Raw genomic sequence first — 21,233 nt, 5'->3', positions numbered from 1 at the left:
CTAATATATTGCATCTTCAGTGACATTAGTGGAGGGGTTTTTTTTACTTTTTAAGACAGTGCAGTAACTGATAATAATCAAATCTGACATGAAGTCTGGACTGATCAATGGAAGCAATAGCTTGAGATAAAGCAGAATTAGAAGTTTTTGATAAAATGATTTTGCAGTGTGTGTGTTTTGTACATAACATCCTTCATGTGCATGATTTTGTGTCAGTTGGCAGGTATCTTATCCAAATGGGTGGATTATGTAAATATAACATGAAATATTATGAAAGTTTTTATGCTTGAGACTTATGAGAGGTTTACATCATTTCAGTTTACATTCATACAGATTTGAGAAAGCATGAAAGCAACTGAAAAAACATGAAGCAATTAAAATTTCATTTTTTTTAATGGATGTTTAACAAACTGCAAACTGAAATACGCAGCCACATGGATCTTCAGATTAAAGTTCATTTATCATAAACTAAGTTATCAGTTTTGCTTTGTTGGGTTTTTTTTAAGCTGCTAATGAAAGAATATTTGCACTTGGATAAGAAAAAATCACTGAAGACAAAACAAATCTAAAACAAATCTAAAAATCTGATACTGCAAGTACTTAAGGAATTAGTGTAATTACAGTGAGGTGAATGATGTCACTGACTTACAGTAGTTCTGTTTCTGATAAAGATTAGTGTGTAGACAATTCCCCAGTGGAGGAAGCTGTACTTTTGCCACAGAATTTAATTGGGAAACACTGCATCTTAATAGAGGAACCTTTGCAAAATTTTATTTATTTTTTTTTTTAAACCCTCTACCTTGTGAAGTGCTAGTAGTTCTAACTGCAGCATTTTCTGGTTTTTTGCTAAGCATAAGTATTATGAGTCTTAACTAATCAGGCACTTTGGCCTTTGGCAGTGTATGAAGGGCAATGTATGTATGTAAAGCCTTGACCCTTCCCTCCTGCTCATCTGAAATTGGGTTATTTCCTAAGAAGTGTGCTTAAATAGTAAATACAAAGCATCTATTTCAGTCAGTAAGGTTCATAAAGAAGAACAAATAAGGTGTAAATAAGAAGTTCTCTTTTCTTTCCTGTGACTGTAACCTACCCTGGAGGATGAGGTAGTGGTTTGAGGATTTCAGCACTAAGTTAAACGTGATCTCTCCTCTTCTCCTGCAGGTACTCCTTTGTATGCTGCTCACTTCCGCCCGGGGCAGTTTGTGGATGTTACTGCAAAAACGTAGGTGCATGAGGATTTATTGTGTCTTAAATCTCTCTCAAAGAGACTGGCTGATTTTTTTTTTCCCTCCCTCTAATTTGGCTTGAACCCATGGCTCACAAAAGCTGAAATACAATTGCAATGGTAGTGGCAGGAAATTGACGTCCGTTCACTCATTGGTCAAAAATATCAAATTACATTTCTTGATGAGGCTTACTCTTGGTTTTGAACAAGGCAGGTAGACTATTAATACTATTAAGGATTAGGTTCTGCCTTTGTTGTCTCTCATGTGCCTATGATTAGCATGGGCAAAGAGATTTTTAATGCAGTATTTCTAGTATGTAAAAATGGAGAATAAATGCTGAAATGTATCAGTTCCCAAAAAGACTGCTTAATTTTAATTTGGTGAAGAGATGGGAAGAAAGATGTGGACTGAAAGGATAGCGAAAAGCTAGTGAATACATTTAGCAGTACAACAGAGCTGTCAAATTAATTTTTTTTGTTGTTGTTTTTGTTTTGTTTTAGTTATTATTTTGGTTTTTTATTTTCTCTCACATTCCAGCTCATGTCCTTGCCAGCAGTGGCTAAAGATCTTTTACTCTAATGTGGGAGGAATAATTTCCTCTCAGACCACTGCAAATGCCAAATTAGAGCTCAAGTAATAGACAGTGTTCAAAAGAAAAACTGGCATCTTGTGGCAAAGACTGGTCCTGGCTCTTGTAGTATATCTGTGATTTCCCCTGACCAAGAGAACTCCTGTCTGCATATTCCAGTGTTGTGATACAGAGATATTTGTCATATTTGCCATTACGTGTTTTATTTTCTCTGCAATGGAGATAGTACCCAGCTGCAGTTGTCTCACATGTAGGGTGTAATGCCTATAAATATCCAATACTGTTCACAGGATTTTGTTTATATGGGGAAACCAGCCATATCAACAGAGCTGAGTATGCAATTCTAGTAGAACTACACCTCACTACATTTGTGAGGGCACTCTGTTGAGAAAATTAAGGAATTGACTTGAATTAGTATTTTTTCTATGTCAGACTTTCTTATGAAATACTTAGACCTGGCATATTGTTCATTCTACTTCTAAACTGCGTTCAGTGAGCATCCTGTAAGAGACCATAGCTTGTTTGCAAAATAAAGCACATGATCATTAGGAATACATTTAATGGAGATTAAGTGTCAGTCCTTGTTAATGCAGAAAAGCTTTGTTTTTCTAGGAGTTTTTCCAAGAACTAGGGAAGGGATTTTTTAGCAGTGTAGAAGATACTGGTCAACAGCTACAGGGTATTGATTTGTATCTTGCTTTTAGTATTTGAAAATACTAGGAAGCTAAAAATAGACTGGGATCTTGGTCCTGTTCAGTGAATCCACCCTAGATTGTAATTCAGTATTTCTTATATGTTTTCTCCAGATATTTGTATTATCCCATTTCAGAAATTGGCTGTGTGTATGTACTGCTAATGTGGTAGCATATTTCTTGTAATCCTTCTGTAAAGGTGAAGGAAACATTCTTTAACTAAACAGAAAGGTGAAATGGGTTTTCTGTCAGTGTGGTTCTCTAATCATTCCAGTCTTTCTATATAAAAAAAATGTAACCTTTTTCTGTGGTTCACTCACATTCTGATTTCTACTTCTTTGGAATGCTTCATTTATCATATTCCCGTACTTCTTGGACAAGAATTAAGTTACATTACTACATTTCAGTTTTTCTTCTATTCTTTTACTTTTTTCCAAACAATTTGATCCAGTAAAGTCCCATCCAGCTTGGGGGAGGACTTGGAGGAAGGACCTGGATCTTTCTGATTCAAACCATTATGGACTTGAAAAACAGTAATTCCTAAAAACATGCTGTCAAGTAAAGTTTTTAGAAATATATTTACATGAACATGTATTTTACATTTTTGAGTTTGACAGTAATTTTGCTTTAATTGAAGGAAATGCCAGAGTGTACAATATTAGAAATCATATGGATGAAAATAGCAGTGCTGTTGATAATAGCATGATGAATTGTAATGAGTCCTAAAAAAAGAAAGAAAGAAAATTAATGTCGCCTCAATGAGGGGATAATACAGTGGAATATAAAGGATATTTTAATTTTTTACCAACTTATAATTGTTCAGATGATGATACAAAAGGTATTTTTTGTATGCTTCCTTCTGCCAAAATGTAAATAAAAAATAACTCCTTATAAATAAGCAAACTTCAAACTTAATTTCAGAAGTCTTGGGTTAGCCTCTTCATTTGGTTACCAAAATGTAGGGGAGTTTTTTATGACTGTCTTCTTTTAATCTTCCCTACAAATGTTTTTGTTAAAGTCTTTTGAAGTGTTTTGATTCATTTATACCTCTGTAAAGAAAAACACTTTCACAGGAATGAGGGAGTTCGGTTAAAGATTTATGTATGCACTTTGGTTTTTTTGAAATCTTATAATTGTTCAGTATGGTATGAGTGGCTTTTAGAGCATGGAGAGTAGGCAGTATGTCGGCATGCTGTCACTCTTCTATAGTGCTGAAATATTTTCCTCAATACTTATTTTTGGCAATTTAAAAGCTCAGTCCTTAAGTTTAGTCCTGCTGAGCTTGGAGCTAAAACGCACAACACCATCCAGAAACACTTCTCTCACAGGCTGCAGCTCTGTGACCCCACCTTGGGTACTGCATCCAACTCTGTGCTCCCTTCTAGGGATGGAGCACCTCCCCTGTGAGGAAAGGCTAAGGGATTTGGGATTGTTCAGCCTAGAGAAGAGAAGGCTTCAGGGTGTCAGGGTGACCTAATTGCAGCCTTCCAGTACCTGAAGGGAGCCTGTCGGAAAGGTGGAGAAAGGCTATTTTACAAAAGCATGTGGTGACAGGACAAATGGCTTCAAAGTGACACTAAGTTTAGATTAGATATTAGGAAGAAATTCTTTTCTGTGGGGGTGGTAAGGAACATCAGAAATGTTGTCACTCTCAAGAAAAGGCTGACAGTAGTTTTGTTGGAAATGGGCTAGAGTTGAGTGGTGAGTCTGAAGTGTTTATGGTTAATTTAAGTTTCGCTCGATTAACGGTGTAATCTGAGCCTGAATATGAACTCTCCATTTGCCCAAAGTTATTTAAGTAGCTGGAATACTTTTCCTCTGCAGCATCAAAATAATGCTTTTTTAAATTCACTACATTTGAAGAGTTACTAGCAAAATAAATTGTTGCTTAATTAGAGTGGTTTATTCCAGTAGCTTTCTAAATGAAAGTTCTTTCATTAGGTACTGGCATTTTACTTGTATCAAACCTGGAAAATTAGGCTTTGTACAAAATTAGGTGGTTGACCTCAGCACCTGGTTTCCTGCAGGTGAGTCCAGAACAGCTGTAATTAAACTCTATTTTTAGCTATATAGAAAGATTATTTCCCTTTTATTTAACTCCTGCGTGTCTTAGTTTTTCATATCATCATTGCTCCATGTGATTAATTTCTGGAAATCAGGTAATGCTTTGCTCAGTGAACCAAGTAAACTAAGTCACTGAATTGCATCTGTTGAAGAGCAGGGATATTGTACATTTCATATCTAGTTTTATAAGGCTCATGCATGTGGGATTTTGTGTTCAGATATTGTCGTAGGTTAGCTTCACCTTTAAAACCGAGTTAAAAAAAAAGGGAAGTTGAAGCTACTAGTGACTGATGGGAGTTTTTCTTCCTGACCAATTATCAGTCATTTCAAGAATTGACAGCAGATCTGACCATTAAAAAGTGAATTCAACTTGTAAACACTCCCTTAAGAAGTACACTCAGAGCTGTCTCGTTCTCTTTTTGTTTCCGGCTTTCGAGAGGTAACAAGCTCCGTCTTGGCTTTTTCCCCCCCCCTCCCAGGCCCGGGACAAGGCCGCAGGGAGGGGGGGGAGGAGAGAAAAGCAGTTTAGCAGTTTTGTTTAGTTTTCAAAGTCTGTTGCTAGACTGAAACCGGACACTATGAACTTTTGTAGCTTTCTTCTTTTAACTCCTTTATTACCTAAATAAACAACAGATTACTCCTTTTTCTTAGAACAAACAGAGAAAGAGAGACAATTAACATGTAAGGCATCATAAACCTACCAGAAACAGTGAAGAAAAGAGTTAAGTTTAAATAAGAAAGAGAGAAAAAGAAGATGCTTGTTGCTGAAAAGTCTTTCTGTTGCAGCTATGGAGATGGACAGTAGTTTAAAGACTCCTTTAATTCATGGCTAGAGTATGGGAGGAATAGAGTATTCAAAGTGTGGACTTTAAAGAAAAGGAAAATGATTATGATCCTGTGAGTTGCTGGAACTTGCGAGTGAAGTGAAGATTTTAAAGCCTTAAAGGAGCCAGGGAGATGGCTGTTTTCCAGGAGGGCTCACAGGGACAACTGAAAAAGATTTCTGCTTTGAATCACTTATCCTTAAAAATAGCATCCCTAGATTCAATTTGACCCATTGCACACCTCAGAGTGGTGTGAGATGGGAGGAGTGGACTCTAGAAACTCCATGGATTAGCAGAAAGAGACTTCTGTTTCTCTATGGGGACTGATGAAAAGACTCTAAAATTGAAACTGTTTTTGACCACCAAGATTGTAAAACTTTTTTTTGTCTCTATGTTGTTATGTGTACAAAGAAATGATCAAGTAGTGAAAAGTAAAAGGGTTCTCTGAAAGTTTATTTTGGTATTTTTATTCTAGTAGTTTGTTAATAAACTGTCTTTATTCCTTTAAGTTTTAAGCCTGTTTTGCTCTTATTTTAATCCATATCTCTAGCAAAAAATAAATAAGTTTTTATTACTAGCTTAAAACCACGACAGATATGCTGTCTAATGTTACTGTTAGAACATTAAAAATGTATAGCCCTTGATTCAAAGCAAGGCAACGCGTAGAAGGTGTTTTAGCATGATATCACAACAGGATAAGTAGGATGTCAAACATTGTACTTCAGTGTAGGTTGTTGGCTGTCATATTTCAGATACTGTAGCAAGCTTGATTCTTTCTGAGTAGATTTGAGTTACTTTGCTAAATTACTATATAGTACTGGATTAACGTCCTGCTTTGACAGACCTTAATGTTTTTGGAAAATTTCGACTGGCTTAGATTGAGTTTCAGTAGTTATTTTTCTTTTATTGGTGATACTTGCTGAATGTATTCACACCTAGTAATTTTTAAGAAGGGCAAAGTGAGCAATTAAGCAATTTGAAATTAATGATTTTAATAGCTGACACCTGATGCCTGTTCAAAAATCAACAAGAGTATAATCTTATATGATATTCATTATTTTTGTCAGAGTAAAAAAATCAAGAAACCTGTACAATACACTGTTTAAACTCTTCTCTGATTTTCCATAATATGTCTTGAACAGCATGCATCTTAAGTTCTCTTCCTTGTTTATATAAGATAGATATTAGTTTCAAAAGCATGTCGCATTTCATGCCGTTGGATGAATGTAAAATCATCATATAATGTATCAAAATGCATTAGAAATACAGATAAATTGTGGGTCATGGAAAATGTACTCATCATATTTTATTTGCATATAATGAAGAAATCCGCCACTTGTCTGAAAACAGATCTTATTTACATCAACTTAGGCTGGAAAAACACTGTTTTTTAGAATGCTTGAAGTATATTGGCTGAGCTACTAACTGCCTAGTTGACTAGTTCCAAATTTTATTATAAACCAAATGCTAGTAGTTCCTTTCTTTATTTTAAACTTTACATTCAGTTTAGATAATCTTATTCTGTTCTTACTCTCGTTCCAGCTTTATTTCATATAGAGCATGAATTAAATAAGAAATATACACTGTAATTGTTTGTCTTCTTGACATGTGTTTAAAAAAATTACGCATCATTTATTCCTTTTTAAAGTAAAAAACTCCAAAATGAAAAAAAAGCTACAGCTGTTTCTTATTTAATTATTTTAATCATGATGGCTGTGTCATATTAAATAGGAAATTAATGTCAGAAGGTCATAAGGTAGTGTCCTTGTAGGTAATTGAACAAATAAAAAATGAAACTAATTGGAAACATTATTGAAGTAGCATGATGAAAAAACCTGGATAGATAGTAAGGCATTGTACATTATAAAATACTCTTAATTTCAGCATTATGATATCTTCCCTTGACTTCAGAATATTTCAGAGGCTGAAGATTTGTTTTCATATTCCAGATCAACAGATGCAAGAGAGCTTTCAGGTTTACCAGAGTGCTCATTTTTTAGTTTGATCACACTTTCTATACATTTCCTGTGGCTTCAGTATTGTAAAATCTGAGTCTTCATTCACAGAAAATGTGTGTGTAATTGGAAGAACCAAAAAGCAACCAAGCATTCTCTACTGCATGAATCATTAAACACTAGCAACTCTGTCATGTGATGTAATCACTTTTTTTGGAAGATATCTTATAATATTTGATGTACTAAACTCTTTTTAAAAATACATCTCTTGCATGTATTAAGTATTTATGTTTTCAATTTTTTAAAGCACAATTTGACAGTATTCTAAATTGGTCATGTTAAAAATGAGTAAGCTGAATGAAATGTTGAAGTGGTTTCATGACATCAGAGATTTATTCTTCTTGGCTAAGTTTGACAGTAGAGCTTACTTTTGAAATGGTGGCTTTCTATAGTTGTGTAGGTTTCTCTGAATTGCAGGGGCATTTCTACAGCTAAAGAATTTATCATGCCTCATCATTTAAAGAGAGAATTTGTCTGCTCGCTCTGTTGACTGCACAGCTGCCACCCTCTTGCAGTTGATTTTGGAGACTTTGCTAAGTCCATCTTCCAGCTAGAGATGCCAGAAGTAATCTGCTTAAAAAACATAGCCAGTAATAGGTACTTTAAAATAAAAAAATTGCATTTTGGCAGAACAGATGTGAGTTTCCCTATAGCTTAGTTTCTGCATGTATTTCATAGTTACTGCTCCCTAGCAGTACAAAAACAGAAAAACACAAGTTTTGAGCCTCTCTTAAAGTGTATTTTTCAAACCATTTTTTACAACTATTGCTGTTTACTACTGTGAGCTTTTAAAATAAGCCAATTCTATCCAAAAGTGGTGTTACAAAGCCTTGCATCCTTGGGATTCCTGTCTTGTGTTCCTGATCCCACAGGTCCTTCCTTCCACAGGTACCTTCCTTCAGCTTCCTCTCATGGCCCTAACCCCCTTCATGTCCTCATGTCCCACCACTGTCTGCTGGCCTGGAAGGATTTGTCTTGCTGGTGACAACCACTTGCATGACTGGCCAGCCAGCAGGTCAAAGGAAGATATCACTAATTAAACTTTAGGTTTTCCTTAGCTGTAGGTAAGGAGCAAGAAATAGTCAGGAGCTTCTAAGCAATAACTTTTTATTTAAGCAATTACATGTGTTTCTTTGCTAAATTTAACTGGGATTGACCTGTGGGTTCTGACTAGGGAAGGGGGAGACCAGGAGACTGACACCATGGTTGCACAGCTCATGTTCCCTTACAGTTCTGTAGCTTTAGAGAGTCTTTCTTTATGGCTATTTTTGACTCTGGTTTGATGTGTTCAAGGCAACCAGGACAGCAGTTACAGGATAATTGAATCAAGTGGGAAGAGGAATGAATCTAGTTTTCAGTAGTGTTGGTGTTCTCTGTGTTTGTGTGTTCTCTAGTTTTTCATTTCAGTGGCATGCTGAGCAGGGAGTCAGCCAAGTGCAGTTGCTGCACAAAGCATGTTCTGTGCATGCTCATACCCAGCTTTATTTTAGATGCAAAGTGCATATATATATGTGTGTGTATATATATTTATTTTTAATGTGAAGTGCATTAACAGAGAAAGTATTTCTGCAAATTGGAGGAAAAGGATTCTCTTGCAAAATCATAGATTCACAGGATAGTCTAAGTTGGAAGGGACCCACAAGGATCACAGGGTCCAGCTCTTTAAGTGAAAGGCCCTTAAAGGGATGGAGCCCACAACCTTGGCATTAGTAGCACCACACTCTGACCAGCTGAGCCAATTTCAGGTTAAATTTAATAATCAGTGCAGCCATAAACACTGTGGTCAGACTTCTCCTTTTGGACACAGACAATGCCAGTTTAACACAGACTTTATTTGGCTTTTCCTTTGTGCAGTGGTAAGGTGATTTTTCCTATTGAGTCTGTCCCTGCAGTAAATAGAGAATTCCAAAGCCAGTAATGCTGTCATGTGGCTCAAAGATGAAGGACATGGACTCTCAAAATATATTTTATTTGGTATTGTGCTTTAGATCCTACTTGTTGGATGAGTACGGATCAAGGGAATTACATGTCACTATACACAAAGCTGCTCTCAAGAGATGAGTTTGTCGTAGTATGGAAAAGAGATGTTCCTTCTGAGTAGTCAATCTCTTTCCTCTCTCAGTGCTTAGGCCTGACATTAAATTGTGGTATATGGTATTATTTGGGGTTTTGTCTGGGTTTTTGTTTGTTTGTTCTGGTGCTCACTTGGTAACAGATTCATTATGGTAATTTTTATTGAGGACAGTCACAGCAAGGAGCATTTTATGTTAGTCTTCTTGCCTATTTGACTCTCTTCTAGTGCTTCTTATTCTGTAAAGCAATCTTTAAGCATTGTGCTAAAATATTTTTATGGTATAAAATACAGACTTTATTTAAATATATTCTTCCCTAACCTGAGTGTTGTTAAAGGTAAAAAAACCATGAACCTGACTGAAATTGTTGGTTGTGGCTAGAAGCTTTATGTCTGACTAACCCAGGTTTGTCTCTTAATTATTTTTGTTTTCAGAATTGGTAAAGGATTTCAAGGTGTCGTGAAAAGGTGGGGATTTAAAGGGCAGCCTGCAAGCCATGGCCAAACAAAAACTCACAGACGACCTGGAGCAATATCTACCAACGTGAGGATTCTCATTTCCCATTAAAACATTCTTCAGTGTTTTTAGAACAGCTTACTAAAACAGAAAAAATGTACAGTAACTGGCTGCCACATTTACTCTGTGCTAGCAGGGAATCCCAGCAGCAAAGGAAGTTCAGAAACCTGTATGAGGAGCAATGCTGTTCTCTTACACCTCAGTTTATGAATATTCTGTATTTCTGGTAAATGCACATATTTTAACTGAGCTACTTGGCGTATTTTGTAATACAGTGAGAGGAATAGTCTTAATACTTCAAAGAGAGTTCTAAGAAGCTTTTATCATGGCATTTATAGATTGGAAAGGATTTGCCTGTTATTTTATACTGCAGATATTGTACTGTTCTTTGGAACCCTGGTTCCTTTTATCGCCTTGCCTGGCATGTGTAGCTGCTTAATAAACTGATCCCCATAATTTAGTAGGGAATTATTCCCAAAAGTGTGTAAGCCTCTATGCATTTCTAAGCAGAGTACAGAGTCATGTTTTTACATTTCAAGCTATAAATAATACTAGTATAAAAGCTCTTTGAGCAGGTTAATTTTAGACTTTGTCTTATGAAGGCTGTACAATATTTAGACTGAATTAAGAGGAATTTTTTGCAAACTAATTAAGATCAACTGAGTCATAGTACTGAATATGTACTGTCCAAAAATTTCTTAGAGAAATTAAAATATAAAAAAGGATTAATAATGCTCAAGAGAATAGTAAAAGCAAAAAGGCAACAGTCAATGAAGTTTGAGTAACTGAGAGTGTAAAAGCATGTGTTACTGATTTATAATCCTCAGTTTCAGCTAGAAAAAGAATTCTACACCTGACACTTGTTTTCACTGAAGAATGTAAATATTTGAACACTAAACACTATTTTAGCAGATGGTATTTGTCATTAAAAAAATAACCCATCTTTTCTTTAAATTAGAATTTCTTAGGCAGTAATGTTGCATGTAATTTCACAAAGTATATAGAATGAAAAGTGGTATTGGAAATAGGTATGATGGGAACAAAACAAAGTGAAAGGATGCAACAGGGCAAAAATAATTCCTTGATAGTACTGTCCCATTTATGATTGGCTATCTCAGACAATTTTGTAATCCAGGACTGTTCAGTAGAGAGTCCTCTTCCTAGAACTGCATTGCAACTGATTTCCTGAAATCGTGATTTTCACAAGAATTAAGAAAAATTCCCAAGAGACATTGTTAATGAATAACAGAGATGCAGGATACAAATCCCTTGATAACAATGTAGAATTAAAAGTTATTGTACTTATTCCTGCCTTATTTTCCCCACCTTCGTTGTCCAGTTTATGCCCAGCCAATCAAAAATGGGGTACAGAAACTAAGGAATACTGGGTAATGGAATTAAAACTTCCATTCTCAAGAATACATGGATTTTGAAAGATCTGATTGACATCAGTGTAAAAACTTTTTGATTAGGGAAGGAAAGAAGCTACAGTGCGTGTGTATATATATTTATAAAAAAAAATGTTGTGGTTGTGGTCAAATATTTCAGAACACATGTAGACTAGAACCTAACCTCTAGCAGGAGGTATTTAAAATGCTTATCAGGATTACATTTTTTTGATATTATATATTTTCAGCCTTGGAAATACCGGCATATTTTCTCTGGTGCACCTCTTGAGTTTGTAAGTGTACCTCTTGCAGTTAACATGGTGGTTTTGGCCTTGTTCTTGTCTAGAAAGCTTCCAAAGTTTATCGTGGGAAGAAAATGCCTGGTAAAATGGGTAACATCTACAGGACATCTTTTGGATTAAAGGTGAGTTCTGGGTATACCTGTGTGTGTGTATAAGGTGATGGCATTGCCAAGCAGTGATGTCCTCTCCGTCATCTCTGCCAGAATCCAGACAGCAGCATCTTGAAGTAAGCAAGCTGGAAGGACCAGAGCAGCAAATGTGTTGTCTTGCTTTCTCGTGGGTTACAAATAACTTATCTGAACATCTTTTGTGTTTGTGGTACCCTGGGAACTGGGATTTCAGGTGATATTTCTACATCCAGTGTGTTTTTCACTATGTCCCTTGACTTCTGCCTTTGAAGAGGAAGAACAGTCAGGCTTTTGGTGACTTCAGTTAATATCTCCATGACTATTCTGTTGTTCATACATAAACTATTCATTGGTTCATACCCAGCCCAAATCTGAGTTGTTTGAAGCTCTAACTTGATCATGGCTTTTCACTTTTATATGTGAAAAGGGAGTTATAGTTTCTGTCCCGATTCTGATTTGTACATAGCTACCACAGATCCTGGGCTATTAAAACTACTCTGTCTCTCAAGGCATCCTCTGCAGTTTGAAGGAAAAGCATATTGACCTCTAGTTTGCCAAAAGGTGCAGTTGTTGGTCTCAGTTTACTACAACTAATTTTTTGTAACAGAAAATGCGTGCATTCAGTGAAGCACCTGATTAAGAAATTAACATATGGTCGCAGAAACATTTTCATGAGGACATTTGTTTTACTTTGTCACCTGTGATGTTTTTAATGTTTTTCAATGTGTTGCTGTTAGAGGGAAGAGACCTAGGAGCTTTGGTTAGTGTTACACTGAACAAAGAGTTCCTTTGCCAGATACAGCCCTTTAAAACTGTTTCAGCCTCTTGCATTAGGAGGCTTTTCACCCAGAGTGGCATGTGAATGAATTTTGTAGCAAGTTTAGGCCTGTGCAGAACATTTTTCTTTCCCAGATTATCACAGTCAATTACTCAATTTGAGCTTTGCTGGACTACTGTTTATAAAACTGGGAATAATCTCTAAATAGGACTCAGTGTCTGATTTTTTTGTTTCTGTCTCCTAGGTGTGGAGGATCAATACAAAACATGACATTATTTATGTAAATGGATCTGTTCCAGGACACACCAATTGTATGGTGAAGGTACGTTTGCTAGTTTCAATACTGGTATTAGTGACTCCTAAGCACTCTATGAATCAATTTACAAATGGAAAGGCACTGGTAGGATGCAATTTTCATTTCTTCTGACAAATCTTGTACTGTTGAATTAAAGGGCAGTGGAATCTGTTCTGTTAAAAGAGTGTGGTCAGCAGGGGCAGTGGGCACTTTATATGGCTCCTTCTTAGATTTGCACCCATGTACCTTATGACACACCAGCACAGTTGCTGAGCCCTGTGATAAGTGTCTCCAGGCTATGTCCATCCCCTTTGAATGCTAATATGAGCCTGTAACATGGTGGTGAGATTTCCACACGTTACAACGTTTCCAATGTTATTTAAGTGTTGTATTAATGAACAGACATACACAGCAAGTCCTGCTTTAGAGGTTATTTAAAGCATTCCTATAGCAGTTGGCTTTCCAAGAAGCAGTTGAGGTACAGGCGGAGACAGCTGCAGCTCACAATAAAGATCTGAGTTACCTTTGGAATCAGTATAAATGTGGCAGTAGTATTTTCTGTGGCAATCTACAGGATTAATTTCAAATTTTCTGGAGGTTGTTTCAGTTTTCCATAGGCAGTCTTGAAACAATGAAGAGTCTAATAAGTGTTCTTATGATGTGAATAATTCACATCAATGTGAGAAAAGTGCTTTTTAAGGGTAGTTTTCAAAGTAGATTTTTCTTTCTAATTAGGTATATTCTACACACCTGCAAACACCATTGACTTGGAGGAAGTTCTTTCTGACTGAATAGAGTGCAGGGTATCAAATGTCTTTGCTATGAAGGACTATAAAAAGTTTGGTATGCTTATACCTGTGTATCTGACAGTTGTAAATCCTCAGAGGTATTGCAGGGATTTAAATGGTTCAGGACTTGAAAAGTTGCAGAGTTCATCAAATTCAGATGTTTTCAAATAGTTTATTATCTTCTATTTTACTGTGGACATCTGGTTTTTTGTCTCTTAGTTGTGGAGCAGAACTCTACAGCTACTGGGCCTTACATACAGCAACCTTGCTTTCAAATAGGTGTTTTACCATAGAAAAATTATATTTCTCTCACTGCAAATAAGGCCTTTTTTCCTGGGCAAAGTATCTCTAAACTATTTCTGTTTTAATGTCCAGCCCAAGCCTGGGGAATTCATTGCACATTTCGCTTCCAATATAGTGAAAATTGCTTAAGAGATGTCCACAAAAAGTAGTTTTCAGGACAACTTCTGCAAAATTATTGGGCGTGACATAGAATTAAGAGTGTAGTTTGGCTGGCTTTTCATCTGTATATTGGACTGAATTACCTTTTCTTAATTGTGTTCAAAGTATTTTTTTCTAATCCTGAGGCATGAACCTGAACTTGGTTGCTCTATGTCAGTCTGAAATTTAATTAACTGGGAATTTATTTTAAGATGTTAGTTTTAAATTATAATGTATGCATGCAAACAGCATAATATAGCTGAAAAATTGAGAAATGTTTGATGCCCAGACTGTATTCTTTGATCTTAATTGTTTGCTTGAGCAAGAGTTAATTGCTGAAAAAGATTGTGCATCTTGTTATCCTAGTCATGCTGTTAAAATCCACACTTGGCGGCAAAGCAGGTACACATCTCACATGTTTTATCTGTAAGAATGCAACATCTTATGAAGCTGCTGAGACTGAATACAGTACCTGTTTTTTACCAGATTATAACTTTCATCTAACTAGACTCAATAAACTAATTTTTATTTCTGATTTTAAGTGAGTTAGGAAAATAAACGTTTATTACACACCTGTATTATAAATTGTTTTTAAAAACAAAGCTCCAGGTTCTTATGTACACCATGATCTCTTTCAAACAAATCATTCTTCCCTTGCTGATCAAACACTGCACACTCTGCTTAGAGAAGAACATACATGGGAAGAATGAGGCTTTTCTTCCTGTAGAGCTCCTTGCTTAAGATAATAGATTATATGAAAGTTGACCAAAGTGCTCAAGACTCAAACTTTCATGACATTTAATAATATATAACACTGTTTGAGATAAGGACACAGCAGTTGGTATTATTGCTATTTAGAAATAGGTTTCCAAAAATTGCTTCCAGTCTTATTTGGAGATTGAAGGCAGTAGGTAGTAAGCAACATTTCATTCCAATTCCTTGAGCTGGTGGATCCATTCTGTGGCTTTTTCCTTGCATGAGCTGTATGAATCATTACATTGATTTTTTCCCTTATTTTTTCAAATTTTTCTGTGAAGAGTAGAGAAGGCTTTAATTATAAAATCAGGTAAAGCAATACTATTTGGTTCTCTAGTTTCTGGGGATTTTTTTCTCCATTAATCTTGCTGCACTCATCTGTATTTTTTTTCGTTTGCCTTATGCCTTTCTTGAGGGATGTTTTCTTGTTTGCTTATAGACTTCGACGTCCAATATATTGTTGTATATTTGTTTGAATCTGTAGTTGAGGAGAAGAATTATGGGATATTAGTTGTTCTAATTACTGTTCATTGCACTAACTACCTGCCTGTAATTAAGTAGGAATAATGTCTGGGGAATTTGAATCCATCTGTCTTTGAGCTCCGGCGTGAAATACTGCGTAATGCTTTCCTCTTTGTGTGCCTCCAAGGGGAAGGCATTTGTGTTCAGTACCCACTCTGTGTTGCTTGGTAACCATTAAAACCATAGTGCACCTTTAAAGCATATATTTATTTTGTATGTTGTATTTTTGGAAACTTCGTGCATCAGCACTGTATTCAGACAGAGATGAAGCACTTAAATTTTTTAAGTTTTGTTTTCAGCAGAATAAAATTGCAGAATACTAAGATTGATGGATTTCTGGTTTTAATTAGAATCAGCTTTCATTTGATATTGCACACTGAAGTATGCAGGTAAATAATTGACATCAGTAATGTTTCTAGCCAACTGGAAAACTAATAAAAAAAGCTTACTTTAGCTTTTTTCCACAATTGCAAGGTCTGATAAAATAAAGAAACTTCAGCAGTGTGGTGGAATGCACAGAGCTCTTCTCTTACAAGATAACATTGTGGAGTAAGCATTTGTAAGTTTGTGTGTTGGGTCTATTAAGATTGCCTACCTCAGGAAACACCTGTTTCTTTCTGGGGTATCTTAGATCTCAGGGTCTGTTGTTACCATCTGTAATAGCTTTCTCATTCTAAAGATTATGGGTCTGGATTGCTCTCCCAAGTATATCACCAAGAAGTTCTCTCTTTTGTCATTTGAGAGATATGCACAAGACTTAACTCCCTTTTTAGTGGATGCCCTGTAGTGGAGGGTAATAGAGTATATTATAATTTATAATGTTATAGTTTGTCTTTGATAGTGTTTTATACTTGCCCTAATTTTAAGGCACCTGATTTTCTTAGGATATTCGGGGTTGATCACTTTGAGTATATCACTTGTAGTGAAGGCAGAAATTCTGGCAAATCTTGTAGACCATTAGAGTTGTGTGGAGGTCTGGGGGGATTTTGTTTGGTTGGGTTGTTTTTTTAAGACAAAATAAGGCTGGTCAGAAATGGATATAATTCTTGGGTTCAATTATATGTCTAGCTTCAAAAATGACAGAGAAGCTGAGTTAAGTGATGTATGGCACCTCAGGAGCTTATTTCTAATAATTTTCTATATTTAAACATATTTTTATGTTTACCAAATCACTTGCATTCTTTGCTGTGGTTGCTAACACAGCCTGAAGCCCTGTTAAACTACAGATGTGAATTGTAGCTTAAGCATTAGTTTTTAATGCTTAAGACCACATTAAGCCTTTTTTGGTGATAGATTTCTGAGTTTGTATTTGTTTATACTACCCATTAGGCTGTCAATATAGGGGACATACATAAGTGCAGTTTATTAACTGTGTGCAAAACCCTTTATGACTGTTCTAAAGATTTAGTGACAAAAACCCAACCAGCTCCAATTTCAGCTTTCTCTAGTATTTTTCTTAATAAAATGACCTGTCAGAGTCATACACTGTAGTGGTTATACCATCATCTTTATATACCATTTATCTGTAGTATAGTGTACTGTAATATGTAGTGCTATTAACACAGCAGTTGAGTAAGCCAAGCATTTATAATGTGAGTTACAAAGCAAATGCTTTTATGGATTGCAGTAACAGTTTGGACTGTGAGCTTGATTCCTTCTGTGGATGAAATTCACTGGATTTTAGTAACATGGCATGAGAACTTACTCCTTTATTAAGGATGTTCTCAGAAGGTTTGTAGGAGAGCAGGAAGAGCTGTGCTGGTTCACCTATACTTTTATGTGTACATGCTTATACAGACAAGTGTAGCTGCTGCTGCTGCACACCAATGAACCCCTTTATACTGCTGTGAAATTATTGTTCAGGAATTGTAAGAGATACAGGAAATCTTTGGTATGCTGGGCCGTTCATAAATGTAAAGGGAGTAATTAAATGATTCTCTTGAGCAGACAGATAAATCATACCATGTTTTAGTTGCTAATCAATACTTTCAGATGTAAAATGAAGTTGAGTTCTTCCTTTAAATAGGAATGATAATGATAATACCTGGTAATAGAATAATGCTATCCAACTTTTTTTAATTTCAAGGAGAAAGAGTTTCATTTAGTTTGGTAGCGATGCTCTAAGATAGCACTTGTTTGCTTTAAATTGCATTTGAAAGCTATGAATGTATAAAAAGATGGGAAAAGAGCAGTAGTTACACCACTCCAAAGAAATACTGCATCAATTATACCAATCAAAAGAAAGAGCATATCAGAAGGAAACTATTTTAACATCAGATGTGGCCTGTACTTCTGGAATATGTCAAGCTTTTGAGGAGTTTGGAAGGGGCAAAATGAAACAGTGTTGTACTCCTCTGAGAGCAGCAATGGTCTGTTGAAGATGTTTCATGAGAATCTTAAAACTGTTTTAAGAATTCTCCATATCACACTGGAGATACTATGTCCAAAATGCCCCTTGGCATTTTTATGTAATTCATACAATGTTAAGTCCTGACAGAAATCTTAAATTCATTTAGGTTAACAAATGCAGGACTAAGATTAGACTGTTGGGTTCACCTTCAGTTAAGAGCTGATGTCTTACTGCTAAATCCTGTCATAAGAAAATGTTTTAAGAAGAAATGGAAGGAAAATAGAAGGAAAACAAACATTTCAATTCCTTTCATTTTCTGGGTGTCCAGAACTGCCTGCAGTGACACAGCCTATATATAGCATTCTATTTCATGATAAAAATAATCGAAAATAACAAAAACTAGGCATGAAAAATATTTAAATAAGATATACATGAAATGAGTAAGTTATCATAAGTAAAATCATTTATTCTAATCTTTCTAGTACTAGTACATGTAGGGATCGTGGGGGTGTTTACTGTTGGCAGAGAAATCTTTTGGTGTGTAATAAGATTAGAGAGTAAAGCAGAAATTAGCAAGGGAAATAATAGAAAACCAGTGAAGCAATTAAAATGTGGTTCCATATAGTAAAAGAAATAGCCACAGCATATTGAAGGGAAAGAAGGACATCTCTGAAGATGCCATCCTTCAGGTGGCATTGCTGAAGCTCTCTGACTGTTTCTTCTGAACTCACTGGTGCTGGAACTGTTTCAGGAAAGGTCTGTGGACTTGGACCCCAGCCCAGTTCATTCTATCCAGATATGCAATGTAAATTGGAACCTACGGGTCTGGCAGTTCACAAGGCCATAGAGAACACTTCTGTAGAAGAGGAATGATCTACTTGAAAAGCTACTTAGCCATCCTAACCAGTGCAACACGTTGAGCCCCTCATCCTCTCATTAGCAAAAGATTTTCTTTTGTTTATCAAGCCTGCCCTTAAAAAATATTGGAATGTCAAATTTATTTGACATTGATTTATTTAGTGCCATCTGCAGGAATCCTCATGGACTTCGGGAAAGATTTGACTAATTTGAATTAGGTATATACATTTGGTATATACAGTGAATATTGGTATATACAATGAATTTGGTATATACAGTGCTGTCAGAACACAGCATTCAGTGGGCATAAAATTTTTTTATTTAATTTTTGGCATAAATCAGAATTGTCCTAAATGAAGTCTTTGTCCAACCAAGTAAGAACAAGTGTCCTGTTCTTTAAAAGCCCACCAAAAACTAAGAGGAAGAGGTTATCTTCTCTCTACTAAAATTTTGTCTAATCTATTTGCACTTTTTTTTTTTAATCCACTTTACTATAGTGCCTAAAAGGGATTATTACAGCTCAGGAGGAAGACCATATGTAACAACATAGAAAAGAAGAATTTAATTCTAAATCAAATCTAAGAATCTGTAGCTCTTTTTTTTTTTTATTCAGAGATACCAGCCTTCTATCTGCTACTGCAGACAAACTGCTTTTTGCTGATAATTCTAGCTTCTAATTTTCTTCAGAGATTGGAGTTTCAAGGGCTAGATTTTAAATCTTTCCACATGTAGAGAGGTCAGTAAAGGAATTTCTCTGTGGCTCCACAGTTCTTGCAAATGAACTGTCTTAGATGCTTGCCTTCATCAAACTTAGGTACTGATTTCTGAGTGAAGAATTTTAGATGTTTAACTCTGCAGTCACTGAACAGCTCTGCAATAGCCGGAGGGATTCGATACAGCACATGCACATATCTTTGCAAAATTAGTTGCCATAATTAGTTTGCATCACAGATACAAACACATATCTTGTTTGTTGTAGAGGTGATTACACTGCATAATATAACTTGGAATGTCATGTAGGAGCATACTGTGGGAAGTAAGCACTGTTCAAACAGGCTATACTTCTATACCCCTTATTTTAATAACATTTTAAAATATTGAGCAATGAATTCATGAGTGGGTTTTGCTTCACTGTAATGACAAATTCTAGGGTTTTTTTTTTGTTTAATTTTGCTGATTTTTAAAATCTCTTTAAGGATGAGTACAAAATATTAAATTCAATAGCTGGAGTTGATGTTAAAGTACCTGATGATTATACATGGAATTCTTTAAACAAGTGGGATGTGAATGCTGTTAGGTTTTTCTTATGCATGCAAGCTGAGTTCTTGAAATTCTAGTGTATCACTGTCTGAAAATCTTCTGTAAGATTTATTAACCGTATTCTCCCCCTTCTGCTTTTCAGGTCAGAGATAGCAAATTGCCTACTTACAAGGACTGCAATAAAAACCCTCCATTCCCTACATTTTTTGCTGATGGAGATGAAGAACTGCCAGAAGACCTTTTTGATGAGGAGATTTTCCAGTTCACAGATCCATCTGTCACATTCGCATAATGTTCCTTGCATCTTTGAAAACACAGTTTTGTTCTTTTCATGTACATTGCAGTGCTGTATAAAAGCAAGCCTATGAATTGCAGTCTGGCCAACTGACTCAAACACTTCAGGTATTGTTATTTTGGTCAGGTAATCAGATTTCCCACTGTCAGTCTCAAACCTGTACTTAAAGCAACAGGTGAGTCTGAGGGACAGGTCGTAAAGCACACCAAACTGTGAGTCTCCAATGACCTCTTGTCTTCTGCCTCAGGCTGTGAAAACCTACACAATCCTGAAAAACTGTTGTTTTGAAGATGGTTCCAGTTCATTTTCTGAATGTGAACAAATTCTGTTTCTCTTTTATATGAAGTATACTGGGCAACTCTTATCAATCAGAAAAAGATTCCAAATTTGCCTTGGCATCTGAGGTGGGGGGGGATCCATGAATAGTAATCCAAAATAAAACAAGAAAATGTATGAGCACTGTTTTGCAGAATGAGCTTGTTTTGCTTCCTTCTTTTATCCAGAGCTCTTTCTCTCCTTTTGCCTTTGTGTTGTTTAATGTTGAAGCAGATATCCAACAGATTTGTAGTGGATTCTTATGCTGTTACAGGAAAGCTATTTCAAAGAAATGAGGCCAAATGTGAGGGGTTTGTCTTTATGATAGTGCTCATTTTTCTATTCTACCCCATCTTTCAATAGTAGCTGGGATCATGCCCCTTCTGCTTTTCATTTTGCATGATTTATTATTTATAAGTTTGATCTTTTTGGATTCCGTAAATCCTCTCACATACAGTACCTTCATAACTGTCAGTGCTGGCTGAGCACTTTACTCACAAGCCCTGCAGTAGTTCAAGAATTTGCATACACTGTTAAATTAATACCCTGGCAGTGCTGTCTGCTCATCTTTGCAGCTTCATCCCAGGCTATGAACTCAAAGGAAGCCACATGTTTATGGAAATACATTAGGGTGAATTCTGTACCAGATAATATTTCAGTGTGGGGAAAATCAACAAAGTACTTCAATTCCTGTTTCTTTGGTAAGAGAACTTTTCCTGGCATAAAAAGTGAAATTCCAGTGATCTGATCATGTTGCTC

General features: G+C 35.9%; 1 protein-coding gene across 1 annotated transcript in view; it reads left to right on the top strand.

The window, feature by feature from the left end:
• MRPL3 (mitochondrial ribosomal protein L3) overlaps window positions 1–20,631 on the top strand; it is a 29,271-nt gene extending 8,640 nt beyond the window's left edge. Inside the window, exons 6-10 of the mRNA XM_058832690.1 lie at window positions 1,162–1,222; window positions 9,917–10,025; window positions 11,733–11,810; window positions 12,839–12,916; window positions 20,007–20,631. Of these exons, the coding sequence (XP_058688673.1) occupies window positions 1,162–1,222; window positions 9,917–10,025; window positions 11,733–11,810; window positions 12,839–12,916; window positions 20,007–20,156 (476 nt within the window). The 3' untranslated portion in view covers window positions 20,157–20,631. The remainder of the gene's footprint in view (window positions 1–1,161; window positions 1,223–9,916; window positions 10,026–11,732; window positions 11,811–12,838; window positions 12,917–20,006) is intronic.
• Window positions 20,632–21,233: the final 602 nt, after the last annotated feature.

The sequence above is a fragment of the Poecile atricapillus genome, chromosome 2 (genome assembly GCF_030490865.1).
Source record: "Poecile atricapillus isolate bPoeAtr1 chromosome 2, bPoeAtr1.hap1, whole genome shotgun sequence".
NCBI classification, from domain to species: Eukaryota; Metazoa; Chordata; class Aves; order Passeriformes; family Paridae; genus Poecile; species Poecile atricapillus.
The sequence above is the reverse complement of the archived record's forward strand: the minus strand, read 5'-3'. Positions and strand labels throughout refer to the sequence as shown.